This window comes from Procambarus clarkii, chromosome 18 (assembly GCF_040958095.1).
Source record: "Procambarus clarkii isolate CNS0578487 chromosome 18, FALCON_Pclarkii_2.0, whole genome shotgun sequence".
Taxonomy (NCBI): domain Eukaryota; kingdom Metazoa; phylum Arthropoda; class Malacostraca; order Decapoda; family Cambaridae; genus Procambarus; species Procambarus clarkii.
In genome coordinates, this window is record NC_091167.1 from 33,066,803 (window position 1) to 33,085,804 (window position 19,002).

Consider the following 19,002-nt stretch of genomic DNA (forward strand, 5'->3'; position numbering starts at 1 on the left):
TTTGGGAATATTGTATACAGTACAGCTGCACAAGTTGTTGATTGTGTTGGAACTGAGGAAATATAATTGTTCATTTCAGGCACATCATCTCTCCTGCTCCTAGTAACTAGTGTACAAGTAGTTACTGCTGGTCACATGATGTACACAGGGTTACTGCTGGTCACATGATGTACACAAGGTTACTGCTGGTCACATGATGTACACAGGGTTACTGCTGGTCACATGATGTACACAAGGTTACTGCTGGTCACATGATGTACACAAGGTTACTGCTGGTCACATGATGTACACAAGGTTACTGCTGGTCACATGATGTACACAAGGTTACTGCTGGTCACATGATGTACACAAGGTTACTGCTGGTCACATGATGTACACAAGGTTACAGCAGGTCACATGATGTACACAGGGTTACTGTTGGTCACATGATGTACACAGGGTTACTGCTGGTCACATGATGTACACAAGGTTACAGCAGGTCACATGATGTACACAAGGTTACTGCTGGTCACATGATGTACACAAGGTTACAGCAGGTCACATGATGTACACAAGGTTACTGCTGGTCACATGATGTACACAAGGTTACTGCTGGTCACATGATGTACACAAGGTTACTGCTGGTCACATGATGTACACAAGGTTACTGCTGGTCACATGATGTACACAAGGTTACTGCTGGTCACATGATGTACACAAGGTTACTGCTGGTCACATGATGTACACAAGGTTACTGCTGGTCACATGATGTACACAGGGTTACAGCTGGTCACATGATGTACACAGGGTTACAGCTGGTCACATGATGTACACAAGGTTACAGCTGGTCACATGATGTACACAAGGTTACAGCTGGTCACATGATGTACACAGGGTTACTGTTGGTCACATGATGTACACAGGGTTACAGCTGGTCACATGATGTACACAAGGTTACAGCTGGTCACATGATGTACACAGGGTTACTGCTGGTCACATGATGTACACAGGGTTACAGCTGGTCACATGATGTACACTGAAGGAAGCACATCTTACAAAAATCAAAGAAACTCAAGGTAAAATTAGACGATTTATTGACTTTGAAAGATAGAGAATCATTTGTACAGATCAAGGGCAGAGACTTAAGTGAGTCATAGCAAGCAGTAATTAGAGACCGGTCTTATAAACTAGACAGTTGAAGATGCTCTTGGTAGATAGCTGATCTACTTTCTACAGGTGGCTCAAAGCAGATAGCTGATCTACTTTCTACAAGTCTCTTTGTAGATAGGTGATTTACTTTCTACAAGTGGCTCTTGGCAGACAGCTGATTTACTTTCTACAAGTGACTCTTGGTAGATAGCTGATCTACTTACAACAAGTGGCTCTCGGTAGATAACTGATCTGCTTTCTACAAGTAGCTCTTGGTAGGTAGATGATCTACTTTCTACAAGTGGCTCTTGGTAGATAGCGCATCAGCTTTCTACAAGTGGTTCTTGATAGATAGCTGATCCACTTTCTACAGGTGTGCCATAGACCAATACGCAGAACACAGTATGTTGTTCTACACCGAATTCCGAATTTCGTGAGTTAGTGTGTGTGTGGTGTGTGTATGTGTGTGTGTGTGGTGTGTGTGTGTGTGTGTGTGTGTGTGTGTGTGTGTGTGTGTGTGTGTGTGTGTGTGTGTGTGTGTGTGTGTGTTGAACAGCGGTTGGCATCCCTTGAGAACGTGTACATATGAGCGACTCTGTTGCTTCTTGTTGCACAAGGTTGGTAGAAGGATTCACATAGTGAAACAAAATTTTTGTTATCTCTGTCGACCTCCAGAGAGGAGACCTGCTGGGCTCGACAGGATTGGTGTGATTGGGGTATATGATGGTCAAATACAAAAAAAAAAATCGATTTTATGTTGACCAGACCACACACTAGAAGGTGAAGGGACGACGACGTTTCGGTCCCTCCTGCACCATTCTCAAGTCGATTGTGATCTACTTTTCACAATCTACTCGCCTGCATACCGATTTTATGTTGATTTATGTTCTCGGTTCCATGCAAAATATTTGATCCTGGTAAAAAAATCCTATTTAACTTACCTAGAAAATCTCGTGTTTAAATTACTGAAAATCTCAGATAAACGAGTGAGTATTCCAGGAAAGATGAGGTGATATTATAAAAAAGATTGAGCATCTAAGACCAGGAAACATGAGAGAGGAAGGAGGGATCGTTAACCTCCGGGTGATAACAGGGGAAACGATGCACTAATAAGAATATATTAATATTCATGATATAAGAGAGAGAGATCATTAGCGATTAAAAATAGATAATATACTGAACTCCTGTCTTCTAATAATTGTGGTTTTATTAACAACTAGTGCGTAAGTAACAGGTGAAAGAAATTAAGTATAAAACAAAAATGATGTTTTGTTAAAAAAATGGAAATATCCAGAATAGAACCTGTGTAATTCACCAGCTAGGCCTACCATGTTATATATATATATATATAAAAAATATATATATGATGATGCCCTAGCACTCAGGGTTGCCAACCGTTTGTTTACATCAGTTAATAAGTTATTCCGCCATGAATCAAAAAGTCCGCTTAATTGAACTCGCTAACAACAGCAAATAAGATCCACATACAAGCCAAAGAATCAGGGTGGGTCAGCTTTTTGCGCTCCATATAACCGGTTTTCCTCAGGGGGGGGGCAGGGGGGGGGGGACACCAACGAACATTTGGCCAACACCTTTTGTTTGGGCGAATATTTTCTTGCAATAAATTCTTATTGTTTACCGGGAATGAATTAGTTTCACTATCATTTACAGCTTTTTTTAAGACAGATTTTTTTTTTAATTTGTTTAGTAAATATTAAACAGGAATCATAACCAGCGCTAAATAACGACATTAAAACCAGTTATTAGATTCACAAAAAGTCAACGTGATTGTCACAAATATATATATATATATATATATATATATATATATATATATATATATATATATATATATATATATATATATATATATATATATATAAGCCTATACTTGCATAAACCACAAGTGAAGATTAATAATCTTTGGACAACACCCACCCAAAGGTGTTGTCCAAAGATTATTAATCTTCACTTGTGGTTTATGCAAGTATAGGCTTATAAGCTGGACACGAGTTCTCTCGCATTGACAGTGGCTTGACGAAAAATGCAGACTAACCTCACACTCATCTGGTGCCCTCGGGAAGTGGAGATATTTGAGATGTATATATATCTCGAAGTCTCTACTTCTTTTGTAGGGTCTGATGGTGTAGTGGGTTAAAGCATACTAGTTATGGCAGCTACTGGAAGGTAGTTGTGCTTTCTGGGTTCGAGTCCCACTGGTGGGTGTTGTCCAAAGATTATATATATATATATATATATATATATATATATATATATATATATATATATATATATATATATATATATATATATATATATATATAATATATATATATACTGTGTGCTTACAGTCAGAAGACACATCCAACATGGATGAAAACAGATCAGTTGGCATCGTTCATGCGAGTGGTGGCTGTATGACACCGCTGGAGGGATGATTACATACCGGCACTGGCGTGGTGGCTGTGTGTGTGTGTGTGTGTGTGTGTGTGTGTGTGTGTGTGTGTGTGTGTGTGTGTGTGTGTGTCATCAGTGGAGCTCAACAGTGTTCTAATACCAGTAAATGAATTGAGGGGTTGTACTACGCAAACCTGGCAGAGACCTGTCTAACACTGCAGGACTCGTCAACACCGTGTAGCTCCACCGAAATGAATGAGGCGTGAATGGACATGATGTAAATGGGGGGGGGGGTGTATGATATCTTTGGGGGGTGTATGTGTGTGGGGGGGGGGAGCATGGGTGAATGAGAGGGGGAGCATGGGTGAATAACATCTCTGGAGTTGATGGGGCGACATTTTGTGGCAGAGGGAACTGTATGACACCACAGGAGCCAGGGGGGGGGGAATATTGCTATGTCCTTTATCACTGTGCTGATAACTGAGCTCACCGGCCAGGACTGTTACGCGGATCTAGGGGTGGGAGGGTGAGGGCGTGGGAAGGGCTGGCGACGACACTACTGAATATCCTTTTTTTCAGTTGATAACTGTCACACCTCGCCGTTCAGATCGTAGTTGGTGCTGTTCACTACTCCGGCGAAGCCAGAAAGGTTTACCAATGACATACACGTGTTGCTGCAACACTTCCCAGCTCACCGGCGGGCTTAGTATATGCTAGCACAGCTAAACCAACCCGAAGCGACTGATAGTACTGTCCAGTTCAGTGACGTCTGAACGCCCAAGATAGCGTTGCGAGATTCACTGCTGACGGAGGCCTCAGCGTTCACGACAGAGAATGCGTTAGATGTAAAGGTGGGTGCTGAGCGCAGCGCCTCTCTTTGTGTTTACAGAGATCTGGACCTCAGAGACCAAAGTGTGTTTTGCAAGTGGGAGCATATGCAGAGGCAGCAGACTCTGAATAAGCCTGAAACCGAGAGAGAGCGTGGGAAGGCCTTGCGTTTAGAGGTCGCAGGCTAGGACAGCAGACCTACTAGGAACCGCTAGCAAAGGCAGCAGACCTACTAACAGCCGCTTGCTAGAGCAGCAGACTTACTAGGAGCCTCTAGCTGGGGCAGCACATATACTTGGACCCTCTAGCTGGGGGCAGCAGACATACTAGGAGCCGCTAACTAGGGCACAAAACCTAGAAGCCCCTGGCTAGGGTACCAGACCTAGAAGCCGCTAGCTAGGGCACCAGACCTAGGAGCCGCTAGCTAGGGTGACAGAGCTGGCAGATACTGATAGGGCACCAAACTTAGCTAACACTACTAGTTAGGGAAGAGGTGATGCAGAGATCGATAGCAAGAGCAACAGAACTATTAGCAGTCGCTAGCTAGAGCAAGAGACCTACTAGGAGCTGCTATCTAGAGCAACAGACCTACTAGGAGCTGCTATCTAGAGCAACAGACCTACTAGGAGCTGCTATCTAGAGCAACAGACCTACTAGGAGCTGCTATCTAGAGCAACAGACCTACTAGGAGCTGCTATCTAGCGCAACAGACCTACTAGGAGCTGCTATCTAGAGCAACAGACCTACTAGGAGGCTCTGGAGCAGGAAGGAAAAGAACTATCAGGGGGAAAGCACCAAGCCATTACAACTATATAGCACTTGGGAGGGGTCAGGATAAGGACTTGGGATGGGACGGGGGAAAAAGAATGGTGCCCAACCACTTGGACGGTCGGGGGACTGAACGCCGACCTGCATGAAGCGAGACCGTCACTCTACGGCCCAGCCCAAGTGGATGGGCGACCTCTGGAGCAACAGACTTACTAGTTGCCTCGAGCAACGGGCACCAGACCTACTGAGAGTCGCCAGATAGGGGCGGCAAACCTTGCAGAGATCACTAGCTGAGATGGACAGAACTATCACAGACCACAGGCTGGTTCAGCACTTCTAGCAGAGGCTGCTATCAGCTAGCACTAGCAAAACTGCTAGCAGAGGCCGCTATAACAGCTAGCACTCACAGGACTATTTAACATATATCCCCCCCCCCCACTTGTACGTTAAATCAATTTCGGGATGGGTGAAAAGAATCTTCTTTGAAGAACGTAGGAAAATGTTTAGCGTGACAAAGCGTGTTGACGCTCGTCGTATTAAATACTACGGTATGTTTAAACGCTGGAATCCCCCACCCAGGCCTGGGGCGGCCGGGCGGGCGTGAGAACTTCACAGGGAAGGTGCTACACTGGCGTACTTCAGCAATAAATAGACTGGCGATATAAAGAACTATGTATAGTGCGCGGCGCCGAAGTCAGCGTCCAGGACCCCGTAGGTCAGCACGACTGCGGCGCCATGCGGTGTTGCGGATTCACAATGTGTTCGTTAAAATCGTTTTGAACTCCATTAATCACAACTGGTGTTCAGAGTGCACTTTGTCCCCCCCCCCCCCCCACAACACTTAGGGGGCCAGACACCCTCAACACTGCCTAAGTCCGTCACTGTGAGTGTCTCCAGGGTGTTCAGGGCCCACCCCGGAACTAGAATAGTTCTTGGTATGTGTGCTTCCTGGCGCCGTCTCCCTGGTGCCCGTCTTCATCCTCCTCCTCCTCCTCCTGGTGGGGCTCCTCCTTGAGGGCGTGAGACTCGCCTCCTGGAGGAGAAGATGAGGCGCCGCCGTCGAAGAACATGTGGTCGTCTTGACTGGAGGACTGGTTGCCCACGCTGCATGTGTCGTCCTCTTCACTCATCACTGAGAACGACGACGACGAGTGCTCCCTGATGCCTGGGTGTCCCTCGCCGAAGAAAGAGCTGGCGGCCATCATGGCGTGTGAGAGGTGGTGTCCGGGCGGCGTGGACGACGAGGCGTGGTCTCCCAGGGCGTGTGGGCGTGGGGAGAGAGACTGCTGCAGGGAGAGGAGCGTGGGCGGCAGGAGCATGTGTGGGGGCGGCTGGTGCAGATGTGCGTCGCTCTCCGAGAGGGACAGGTGTCAGAACATCTGCTGGTATGCGATCTGCGAGCTGTTGGCCTCCTCGGGACTCATGGCGGAGGGCGGGACGGTGGGCGTGTCAGGGTACTCCCCCGCCGACCCCTCGCCCGGCCCGCCCTCGCCCAGGCCTCCGTCGCCGCCTCCCGCAGACAACGCCTTCGGGTCTTTAGAAACCATTTGTCGCCGCCATTTCGCTCGCGCATTTTGAAACCACACCTGAAAAGATGTAACAAATAATTAGGCATATTAAAATTTAGTCATTGCGTATTGTCACAACTCAAAAATTAAGTAAATAACATGAGTGTAAGAAGGAATATGTGAATAAATTTGTTTTTTAATAAAGTTTGCAAGAAAACCATCATTGCATTCATTAATTTATTATAAATTCACGAAACAATTTATTCTATTTGTTGTATGATGCTGGGGAAGACAAGAGGAGAGTAGAAGGTATGTGTAGTGTGTAGTGTGTAGTGTGTAGTGTGTAGTGTGGAGCATGAATAGCGGATCAGGACAAAGGTGGAGGCAGCTGTGTGGTGACGAGGAGTGGAGACATGATAATGGCGGACACGGGGACCACCAGGAGCCACTCAGCCAAGCACTAGGCTAAGACCAGTCAAGAGACTGTCACACACCGGCCTGGGGGACAGTCACCAACCAGTCACGGCTCAACTTGATGCTTGTCACCTACCAGTTTTGGGGACTATGACCAGGCCGGGGCCAGGCCGGGGACCAGGCCGGGACCAGGATGGGACCAGGCCAGGGCCAGGCCGGGACCAGGATGGGACCAGGATGACCGCACACAACCAACCCAAAACTTCGACGTTAACCTGAATCTCAAAATCAGTGGAGCGAATACTCCTTTCGCAGGGGCGCGGCCGTCCTCTCCTTCAACCCCAAGTAGCCACTCACATGCGCTCTTCCACGTCAAAATAAATGAGTTGTTTTCATTCCACGAGGCGTCCTCTCAAAAAACAACAATACTTCAGCGGCCGCTACTCGTCTCTGGGCAGTAAGCAAGTCTCGCCTCTGTGTCACCCGGCCCCTCGGCTCACTCTCCCAGGCGCTCCACGACCACCAAAGCGGGAGCCTTCCGACTCACTGGCTGTAAATAAGGGCGCATCCCTGAAGGCAGGGCGCAGGCAATATGGTTATTCTGCGCTCGAACACGAAGATTCTGTTTCCTGTGTGTGTTATTCATGTTGGTATTATCATCTTTGTTTCTTGCTTATTTAAGCACAAACTCTGCCCCCCCCCTCCCCCTCCCTCCCCCCCACCCCCCTTTCACAATATTCAAATGATGGGGGGTTACATGTACGTTGTACAGAGGCAGAATTAAGTTACGCAAAGGCAGTTATAAGGAATAAAGACGAGGCAGACTCAATTAGACCAATATATTGCGACAGAAAAACAAGTGAGGGGCGCGCACGCTGACGGCCGAGGACAGTTACGGGAGTCAATCCTTTACAAAAACTGCTCGAACCACATGTGCAGCCCAGACCTGTGGTGGTGGTGGTGGTGGTGGTGGTGGTGGTGGTGGTGGTGGTGGTGAGCCTCTCCTTACCACACAAACTCTCTTCTGTTTTTTCCCCCCTCGGTGTTTATACCCTATGAATTTATATTGTTGCGAAGACTGAGAAAACAATTGACGACGATTTGAAGTCTCCGGATCTGACTAGGGGAGGGCTAAAGAGGACTGTCTCCCTAGTTGTTCATTGGTCTCTTGTAAGGCAGTTACTCATAGGTAAAGGACGTGCGTGTGTGTGTGTCTGTGTGTGAGTACAATTTACACTTTGTTCAACATGTATAGAGGCTTTAAGTGTTCTAGGGGACAAATGTCCACACCACACCCTCCCCTCCCTTACACACGTGTGTGTGTGTGTATGTGTGTGTGTGTGTGTGTGAGAGGGAGAAATAATAAGTAAACTATGATAGGAGGAATATAGGTCGGGCGCCAGTAAATTAGACAAACGACTAATAGAAAGGCAGGGCCCAAGAGCTAACAACTCGATCCTGCAGGCACAAATAGTAAATACACACACAAAGACTCATTCCTCTCAATATTTGCCGATAATGATTAAATTATGAGAAGGATTAAGACAGGATAGCAAGATGCTATAGGATAACCTGGACAGATTGAATGAATGGTCCAACAAATGGCTACTAGAGTTTAACTCAAGCAAGTATAAAGTAATGAAGATAGGTGTAGGGAGCAGGAGACCAAACACAAGGTACCAGTTGAGATTTGAAATCCTTCAAGAGTTAGGAAGAGAGCGTGATATCAATCTAGGGATTGATATCACGCCAGGCCTGTCCCCTGTAGCCCACGTCAAAAGGATATCAGCGGCATATGCAAGGCTGACAAACATAAGAACTGCATTCAGAAACTTGTATACCTTAAATGTCGGACCAATACTGGAGTATGCGGTTCCAGTGTAGAGTCCATATCTAGTCAAACATAAAAAGTTCAGAGATAAGCCACCAGACTAGTCCCCGAACTGATAGGCATGAGCTACGAGGAAAGGCTATTGAAATTAACCCTCACGACATTGGAAGATAGAAGAATTAGGGGAGGCATGATCACCAACTTTAAAATTCTCAGAGGAATTGACGGGTAGATAAGACATTGTTTAGCACGGGGGGTACGCGAACAAAGGAGGAACACAGGTGGAAATTTAGTACCCAAATAAGGCACAGGGTCGTTAGAAAGAACTTATTCAGTGTCAAACTAGTTAACAAATGAAATGCATCAAGGAAGTGATGTGGTGGAGGCAGACTCCATACACAGTTGCAAATGCAATTATGAAAGAACCCAGTAGGTTCAGGAACCTGAACACCAGTTGACTGACAGTTGAGAGGCGGGACCAAAGAGCCGAAGCTCAACCCCCTACAAGCAGAACTAGGTGAGTACACAGACAATGGATCAAAAGACACTGCATAACCAGTCTGGACGTCAGGGTGTACCAACGTGTTGATGCTCCCCTCTCAAAGCATCCAATATCCAATGATAGCCCGCAATAAGCGCCATTATCCCTAACCAAACACGAGGGTGTTTAGGTCCCTGCTCGTCCTGAAGGGGCTCTGTCCACCGAGCCTGACAAATTCCAATGGGAGTCAAAAGAGTGGTGACAGTGGTGACGGTGGCCAGGCAGGAGGGGGAGGAGGAGGAGGAGAAAGGACCTGTCGAAGGGGAGAATGTCGAGAGGATAAAGATCAGAGTCATTTTTGTGTAAAGTTCACCGTTTTGCTTCATTGTGAGTTCATCAGTCGGTGGCGGTCTCTCTCTCTCTCCGATGTGACACACTTGGCCAGCTCTGCCCAAGCCCCTCTTCTCCACCACACACACGCATACTCACTCACTCACTCACTCACGCACACACACACACACACACACACACACACACACACACACACACACACACACACACACACACATCAATATATAGACAATAGTCTATATAATAGAGTCTATGTATTCATAGAGTCAATAGTCTAATCTATATACTTTAACAGATCAAGCCCAAACATATCTTTTGTTATAGTGAAGGATTGGGAAGCTCTGTGTTTGTGTTGAGTACACTGGCGCCACTATCACCTTCACCACTAGTTCACCATCAACGACGCTCTTCCCCCCCCCCCTCCCGTCTCCATAACTGACACCGTAATTGTCACCATCACAATCAACATCACTACCACCATCCTCACAACCACCACAACTATCGTCACCATCACTACCACCATCCTCACAACCCCTACGACCATCATCACCATCACTACCACCATCCTCACAACCACTACCACCATCGTCACCATCACCATAAAACCAACGCGTATGCCACATTCACATAAAATGGACTTGTTTTATCCCAAGCTATCCACTATCATTTGAACATAAACCAATTCTTCCCTTTAGCTTAAAACAAAATCATTTCAGCGCCTGCTATCCATAATGCTTTTTCCTCTGGTTGACTAATGGTTGCTTTGAAGTGGGCGCCATTAGTCAAGGGAGCGCTACACTCTCTGCTGCTGATATTTCTACCTACCAAAAGGCTCCCCCTCCAACAGGCTCCCCCTCCAACAGGCTCCCCCTCCAACAGGCTCCCCCTCCAACAGGCTCCCCCTCCAACAGGCTCCCCCTCCAACAGGCTCCCCCTCCAACAGTGTTAAAGAATTGAAATATTGGAACAAAATAAAAAGGCGCCGTAATATGGCAGTTGGTTGAGAAGTTTACTGGATTGCTCCCATTAATTATTTCATCCGGCTTCTTGGCTTGCTTAGATGTGCTTGCAGGGCAAAGCACTATGGCATCTAAGCACCCCTTTTTTTGCAGCTATTGGTCGTTTAGTCAAATGAGCTCCTTTATGTTTATCGTATTTGAGATTAAACCTGTGTGTTGAGGGGGCGGCATCGGACGCTCTGCCATATATATATATTTTTCGTTAATTCACGACTCTTGCAATGAAGTTTCCTTTCTGAAACTTTCGTGTTTCGTGTTCGTACCATTGTGGCAACATTAGGCTCCTCTCAGCTCAGGAAAGAGTCTTGTTGCATACATTTTCTAGTGCTTGATGGGGTTCAGGTGGGGTTCCATGCCGGGCCTGCATATTTGTCACATGCTGGCTCTTCTCATCTCTCCTCTCTCACACCTCTCCCCCTCTCCCCCAACAACTCTTTCCCCTCTCACCTCTTTTCCACCCCTCCATTTGTCTACCCTCCCCCCCCCCTCACTTCAAGCCGAGAAGAGGGCTTCAGGTAGGCCTTATGAGGCAGTAGGCAAGATGCACGCCTTGTGAAGTGGTGGTTAATATACACAAACCTGGTAATACTCATAATGAGGGGAGGTAAGAATATTAATGAAGGGGGGGGGGGGAGGGGGTAAGTTGTTGTTGTGAGGAGAGAGGGGAAGTGGTGGCGGAAGTGGCCGATTTTGTGAGGAGGGGGGAGAGTAGAAGAGAAGGAAGTGGTGGGGGAGGGTAGAGACCATAGAAGCGAGGGGTTGACACAATATTATTCGGAGAATTAGAGATTGAAATGAGAGGTTCAGGTTCATTGCAGTCATAGCGTAGAAATATGGTGGTACAAACGGTGGTGATGGTACAACTGGTGGTACTGCTAGATAAACTGAAAGAATGATCCAAGAAATGGTTGCTAGAGTTTAACTCAAATTAGTGCAAGTCAATGAAAATAGGTATAGGGAACGCCTAGCAGGAAATAGGGGATGAAATCTTTCAAGAATCGGGAGGAAAGACCTGAGAGGAAATGGGGTGATATCTCACCGAACCTCTCCTGAAGTCCACACCAAAAAGATATCAACAATGGCGTATACTAGGTTGGCGAAAATAAGAAATATCTTTAGAAATTTGTGTGAGGAATTATTCAGAACTTTGTATACCACATATATCAAACCAATCCTGGAGTATGCGGCTCCAGCATGGAGTTCATATCTGATCAAATACAAGACTAAATTAGAGAAAGTTCAGAGGTATGCCATCAGACTAGTCTCGGAGCTGTGAGGTATGAGTTACGAGGAGAGACTACAGGAATTAAACCTCACATCGTTGGAAGACCGAAAAGTTAGGGGAGATATGATTACCACACAAAATTTTCATATGAATTGATGGGAAAGATAAAGACAAAACTATTTAAAACTCGTGGTACTCGCACAAGTGGAAATAGGTGGAAATTGGGTATCCAAATGAGCCAAAGAGATGGTAGAAAAATTCAGTCAATGTAGTTAACTAATTGAATGCACTAGAAAGTGACGTGGTGGAGACAGACTCATTTTCAAATGCAGACATGATTGAGCCCAGCAGGCTCAGGAACTTGTGAACCAGCGGTTTGACAAATGAGAGGCAGGACCAAAGAGCCGAAGCTCAAGGCCCACAAGCACAATTAGATGAGTACATGTTCCTTTAATCCCTCTGCAATAATCCTAGCAAAAAAAGTAAAGAAACAAGGATAAAACAAACAGGACGAGAGAGCGCGGCCGCCATCACGGGCTCAGGAGAAGCCCGCCATAACAGTAAGGAAAAAGCCCGCGAAATCTGATCCTTTGATCCACGAACAAGTGGGACGAAAAAAGGCTTGCAGGAGAAGGTCGGGACGCGGGAGGCTGTCAGTTGCTGTCGAGAAAGTGAAAGGGATCTAGGGCCTGCACAGCCGCCTTTGCCAATACCGGGTTATGTTGTGGTGCTGGGGAAACTAGAGGGTCGAGGCGGGTACCGTGGCTCTACCCAACGTCTCTCAAGATCGCTGCAACTCGCGATATATTTTAGCGTCATTAATCTCTGATTTTGTATTGTTGCCGCCAGAGGCGGCTAGTTTATTGTGCACCCCATACTCATCCTGTGAGCGGTAGCGCAAAAAAAGTATTACAGAGGGCACAAAAAGTCTTTATCAGACCTCAACGGAGATTATTACATTAACAGTTTCATCTATTCTTCACATCTTATAATTATAATGACAGCTAGTTACAGAGAATGTTCAAGAGCTATGTATTTACAGTAAGTCATTATACATTAATGATAGGTCTTATCGCTAATACATAATTGAGCAATGCAGATATTACAGAGTCATAGGGGAGCTTCTGTTTATTATTAGTCTTCATAATACACTACCTGTTTCTTAATCTCATATATCGTTTATCTACTGGAAGCGAAATATGGATACAGTGCAAGGATTTCAGGAATTTTATCCTTAGTAATAAGATGGTTTGCCATTTCATACAGCGTGAGTTTGGATTTATCTCGAAATGGCCCAGATTTATTACAGTTCAGGATATAATGCTCTGCAAGCACAATTCAAAGGAATATAAGAGTTATTAACTGGATCACACACAGAGATCACACTAACGTGATGCATCAAATGAACAAAGGGATGCTCCCGGACGCAGGTTCGAATCCTCGTCACGGCCCTTGTGGATTTGTTCGTTTGTTTGTTTGTTTGTTTATTAACTGGACATCCACAATGCAAGCTGAATTGGTAGCACTCGAAATTATTGACAACACTGACGTAGACAGCTTAATTATTTCTGACTCCCTTTCTTTACAACGAGCAATAAACAGTTTGCAATCAAGTGATAACGTCCAATAATGTCAGAGGTTCGCAAAATCCGGGAAGTATACTGATTGATTGATGGGTTGATGAAGATTAAGCCACCCCTAGAGGTTGGCACGGGCATGAATAGCCCGTCAGTGGTGTACTGTGGCGTGTGGCGTGTCTTAAGGAGGTCAGGAGTCCGGGTCATGTTGTGGGGCAGACATTTTATGTGCATCAGAAAACGTTTTCAAAGGAGCCGCACCTTGATATAACGATTGGAAGGTTCTGTTCCTGAGTTGTTTTTCTTATGTGCGGGCGTCGTGTGTGTGTGTGTGTGTTGTTTGTGTGGATGGTGAGTCGTTTGTGTGTTTGGGACGTGTGTGTGTGTGTGTGTACACCTGTCTGTGATTCAGTGCACCTGCGCGCCTGTGCATCTGTGCCCTGAACTGCCGAACTGCGTGGAAATTAAACCAATAATTTTTGCTACACCATTTGTAGGCGGTGATTAGATTTTGGTACATCTCTGACAAGAGCAAGTTCCAGTTTACCGAGGAGCCAACCGGTTTTCTGAAGTGGACAAGGTTTACTACATCAAACTAACTGAAATTCGGCGTAACTATGTGTGTATTAAAATGCTCGGTAACCTTCCCAGGTCACGTTCAGTTACCTGTATCAAACACAGTGACGGAATTTTTCCAATTTAGTGTACTTGATAATATTTTGAAATTGACATTAGACTCAAATTTTAAGATACTAGAGGACGTTATTGTTTGATGAGGAGCATTAGTGGAGTATTCTCAGCGTGCGTGTGTGTGTGTGTGTGTGTGTGTGTGTGTGTGTGTGTGTGTGTGTGTGTGTGTGTGTGTGTGTGTGTGTGCGTGTGTGTGCGTGTGTGTGTGTGTGTGTGTGTGTGTGTGTGTGTGTGTGTGTGTGTGTGTGTGTGTGTGTGTGTGTGTGTGTGTGTGTGTGTGCACGCGCGTGTGTGCACCTCTCCCATGAGGGTGGGAGACGGGAAGCTTCAGACCTGGCCGACACATGTCTTCTGGGGGGGGGGGAGGGAGGTATCTCTATATATTTCCTAATTTTTAACCTTGGTTTCAGCCTACCACCGACATCTACCAACACTACCACCACCACCATTTATCACCACCACAATCTATCACCACCACCTCCCTACACCACCACCACCACTATCTACAGCACTACCATCTACCACCACCACCACAACCACCACCACCACAACAACAACAACCCACCATCAACGTACAACATTTCTGCCAACCTGAGCGAGTGCCAGCCAGGAGGCTCACGTGACGGGCAGGGCAATATGGCCCTCATGCTCTACTGCACTTGAAGCTAAAATCCCTTGACAAGTAGGCGGTGAGACTGTCCTCTCCGATCGCTATCAAGGAGTGAGACGTCACGAGAGAGAGAGAGAGAGAGAGAGAGAGAGAGAGAGAGAGAGAGAGAGAGAGAGAGAGAGAGAGAGAGAGTAATAATTATTTATAATACCAGGGGGACACTTACGCCGGTGTTTAGTCCGGGGATTTGTGGATTTAGGGGGCGCTTGTAAGGGGGCGTGTTTGTGTAGACCACAACGTTGGTGTGTGGGGGTGGTGGGGGACTTTGTGGGGTGAGTCTTGTGTACTCCCTGTGGTGGGGGACTTTGTGGGGTGAGTCGTGTGTACTCCCTGTGGTGGGGACTTTGTGGGGTGAGTCTTGTGTACTCCCTGTGGTGGGGGACTTTGTGGGGTGAGTCGTGTGTACTCCCTGTGGTGGGGACTTTGTGGGGTGAGTCTTGTGTACTCCCTGTGGTGGGGGACTTTGTGGGGCGAGTCTTGTGTACTCCCTGTGGTGGGGGACTTTGTGGGGCGAGTCTTGTGTACTCCCTGTGGTGGGGGACTTTGTGGGAGTGTACTCCCTGTGGTGGGGACTTTGTGGGGTGAGTCTTGTGTACTCCCTGTGGTGGGGACTTTGTGGGGCGAGTCTTGTGTACTCCCTGTGGAGGGGACTTTGTGGGGTGAGTCTTGTGTACTCCCTGTGGTGGGGACTTTGTGGGGTGAGTCGTGTGTACTCCCTGTGGTGGGGGACTTTGTGGGGTGAGTCTTGTGTACTCCCTGTGGTGGGGGACTTTCTACGTCATGTTCGCCTTGTATTTACTTTGGTAGGAATTAATCACATGTCTTTGGAAATAATATTAAGATCTTTTGCTTTGGTACCTTTTATCGGTAAAGTTACAGATAATACTCTACCCCGTAGGATCAGTAAAGTTGCCGATTAGGCCGTGAGAAGAAGCCAATGAGGAAATGTATAGGCTTAAGAAGCTCTCTGTTTCCCCGGTGGGAGTGGTGGGGTGGTGGTTGGGGAGGGAGGGGGGGGAGCACATGCCACACATACCTCAGAGTCATCTGGCGGCCACCGTGTGAAGTGTTGGCTTTGGCGCCCAAACCAATCACGTCAGATTTCGGGAGTTTTCCCATTACGGAACGTTTTCTGGCTAGAACATTACAACCACGCCACCGGCGGGGGAGGGAGTCAACCACGCCACCGGCGGGGGAGGGAGTCAACCACGCCACCGGCGGGGGAGGGAGTCAACCACGACACCGGCGGGGGAGGGAGTCTACCACGCCACCGGCGGGGGAGGGAGTCAACCACGCCACCGGCGGGGGAGGGAGTCAACCACGCCACCGGCGGGGGAGGGAGTCAACCACGCCACCGGCGGGGGAGGGAGTCAACCACGATATACTACGTGAACTCTATAACGCAGGTATACACTGCATTAAATCGCTGGTAAACTAGAACCCGACTGAGAAAAAACGAAACGGCCTGAGAGAGGGGAAAAGATTTATGGGTAATGTCCTCCCAAACATGTCGGAGGGTGAGTGTGGCACACCGCTGATGTCCCCTCTCTCCCCACGCCCCTACCCCTGTACCCCCCACGCCACCTTGTTTATTTTTCCGACTTGTGTTACTGTCTTTAAACGACACTGAGAGTCCGGGCGAGGTGGTGGAGGCTGTGTTGGGCGCCTAAACCTGCCGCCGCAACCCGTTCTCGCACTTGCTTATAGTCAATATTGGCTTATTTAATAAGTGCATATGTGACATACTAATTGATTGTGAATATTTTAGTTTACCTTGAAAAGCTTCATAGAAAACACCGATCTCACCTAACCTTCTTAGTATGTTAAGATAAGCATCTTATTGCTTCTTAATTACAATTATTACTTAACCTATACCGTTGATAGGTTAAGTAATAATTGTGAATAAGAAGCAATAAGATGCTTATCTTAACATACTAAGAAGGTTAGGTGAGGTCGGTGTTTTCTATGAAGCTTTTCAAGGTAAACTAAAATATTCACAATCAATTAGTATGTCACATATGCACTTATTAAATAAGCCAATATTGACAGTAAGCAAATGCGAGAACGGGTTGGCCCTCCACCATCCCTCACAACACGAACACACGTGTTCCAAAAAATTAGGAACGCTTGGTAGCTTGACTCGGTTACCTTATATCAAGACAGCACGGAGTTCAGGGACGGGGTTTCGATCCCACCGTATGACCTAAATATTTTCACTCACTGAATATCTAATGCTATTATTAGAAACATACAAATTAAAGACATTAATTCAGATTTAGAAGAACTAAGAAATGCCCAGAGACCTGAAAGCTGCAGTATTAAAAGTTATGACAAGTTTTGTAATAATAGGTATTTGTATGGTCAGCACAGTACCCGGACCAGGCAATGTGATGTAGTCATTGCGCGAATTCGCCTTGGCTATAGACACATCTGGCAGGTTAGTGAGGCTGAGCCACTGCCAGAATATTCAGATTGTAAACTCTGTGACAAACCTTTAATGCATTCACTAGAACACTATATTGATGAATGTGAAACCGTAAAAGGCTTCAGACCTCCTGGCCTATTGTACCACCAAATGTGTAACTATTTTATTGACTCAGGTGTTCTGGACGACATCCTAACAATTTATCCAAAATTTGCTTGTCCGTTTTAAAGAGTGAAGAACAATTTTACTTATATTACTTCTAAGCTGCATCACTTATAAACCCCTCCCTTCCCTTGTGTGGCAGTGCATAATAAAAATGTGCACATATTCATCTACATATTCATACATTAAAACATTGATTGTAACCATGATATATATGTGCTTCAGCCTACAGTTTAGACCTATAGTCTTGTGTATGACCCTCTGTCCTGCGTGACAGTGAATACCAGCATTATCCTCACTTTAATAAGACTTAATTGAAATCCTCAGATTAGGCAAAATTGTAATTAATTTTGTTAATAAAGATGTTAATAATAACCGAATCACGCTTTTGTGATATTAGTGCGCTCTAACCTAAGGACTCGGGGAAACTACTTTACAGTCACCGGTCACGCCTTGAGGAGAAGACCGACGAACTGATGAAGAAAAACAAAACTCCAACAAAAATCTCCGACGGTGATTACCTGTCCAAGAGGGAGTCAGACAGAAAGAGTGGAGGTAATCCGGTAATAAGAGCGTGTGTGAGTGCGCCCAAGAGTCGCTACCAGCCAGGGCAGCCGGATTACGTCCGGATTACTACATTTAAGGGTATAAGCCGACATTTATCATAGGCAGCGAGTTATTTAACATTGTCCAGCTTAGTTCCCCCTCCTGAGTGTGTCAGCTGGTGAACTGGAAATGTTGAGGCGAACACAAGAGGAAAAAGAGCTGTGAGAGAAATATAGCGGAGATAGTGAGGAACAAAGATGGAGTAGGGAGATAAAGATAAAGGTTATAGGAAGAAAAAATAGATAACAGGATCTATTTATCACCTTCCTCATCACAATCTATTTGAGAATGGTCCAGGACGGACCGAAACGTCGTCGTCGTCGTCCCTTCACCTTCTAGTGTGAGGTCTGGTCAACATAGATAACAGGAATACGTAAGATCATAATCATAAACTGCAGAAGGCCTATCACCCGCCTGGTATTTGGTAACACTGTTATCATCACCTAGGCCTAGAGACCTACAGGGAGAGGGAGTTCATGGGCCCCGGCTTTTAGCAAACCTTCGATTTTTTTTTTTAAGGTGGAATTGCAGAAGGGGGGGCGCTGCATGTTTTAGTGCTGGTCTAACATAGGTTAGTGCCTAGCATACTGAAATTAATCCCTATTCGGATGCTTGTGTGTGTGTGTGTGTGTGTGTGTGTGTGTGTGTTACACCCACCGAGCTCCCTCAGTGACCCCGGCGCCACCCCCCCCCCCGGAGCAAGGTCAACCAGAGCCAATAACTCCCAGCAGAGACAGTAAATTTTCCCTGGTGGTCAGAGGTCAGAGGTTCAAGGTCACGCCACGACCTGACAAACGAAAGACATTTGAGGGAAATGTTGTGTCACGCCGCGTTACTGGTGGGGGGGGGGGTCACTGGCACGAGGGGAGGGGGATGGAAGAGGGGAGGAGGAGGAGGAACGATAATAGGAGGGGCGGGGGGA

General features: G+C 46.5%; 1 protein-coding gene across 1 annotated transcript in view; it reads right to left on the minus strand.

Annotated features, from left to right (window-relative positions):
* Positions 1-3,455: 3,455 nt before the first annotated feature.
* LOC138365866 (protein apterous-like) overlaps positions 3,456-19,002 on the minus strand; it is a 50,801-nt gene continuing 35,254 nt past the window's right edge. The window contains exon 4 of the mRNA XM_069326480.1: positions 3,456-6,707. Coding sequence (XP_069182581.1) covers positions 6,492-6,707 — 216 coding nt within the window. The 3' untranslated portion in view covers positions 3,456-6,491. The remainder of the gene's footprint in view (positions 6,708-19,002) is intronic.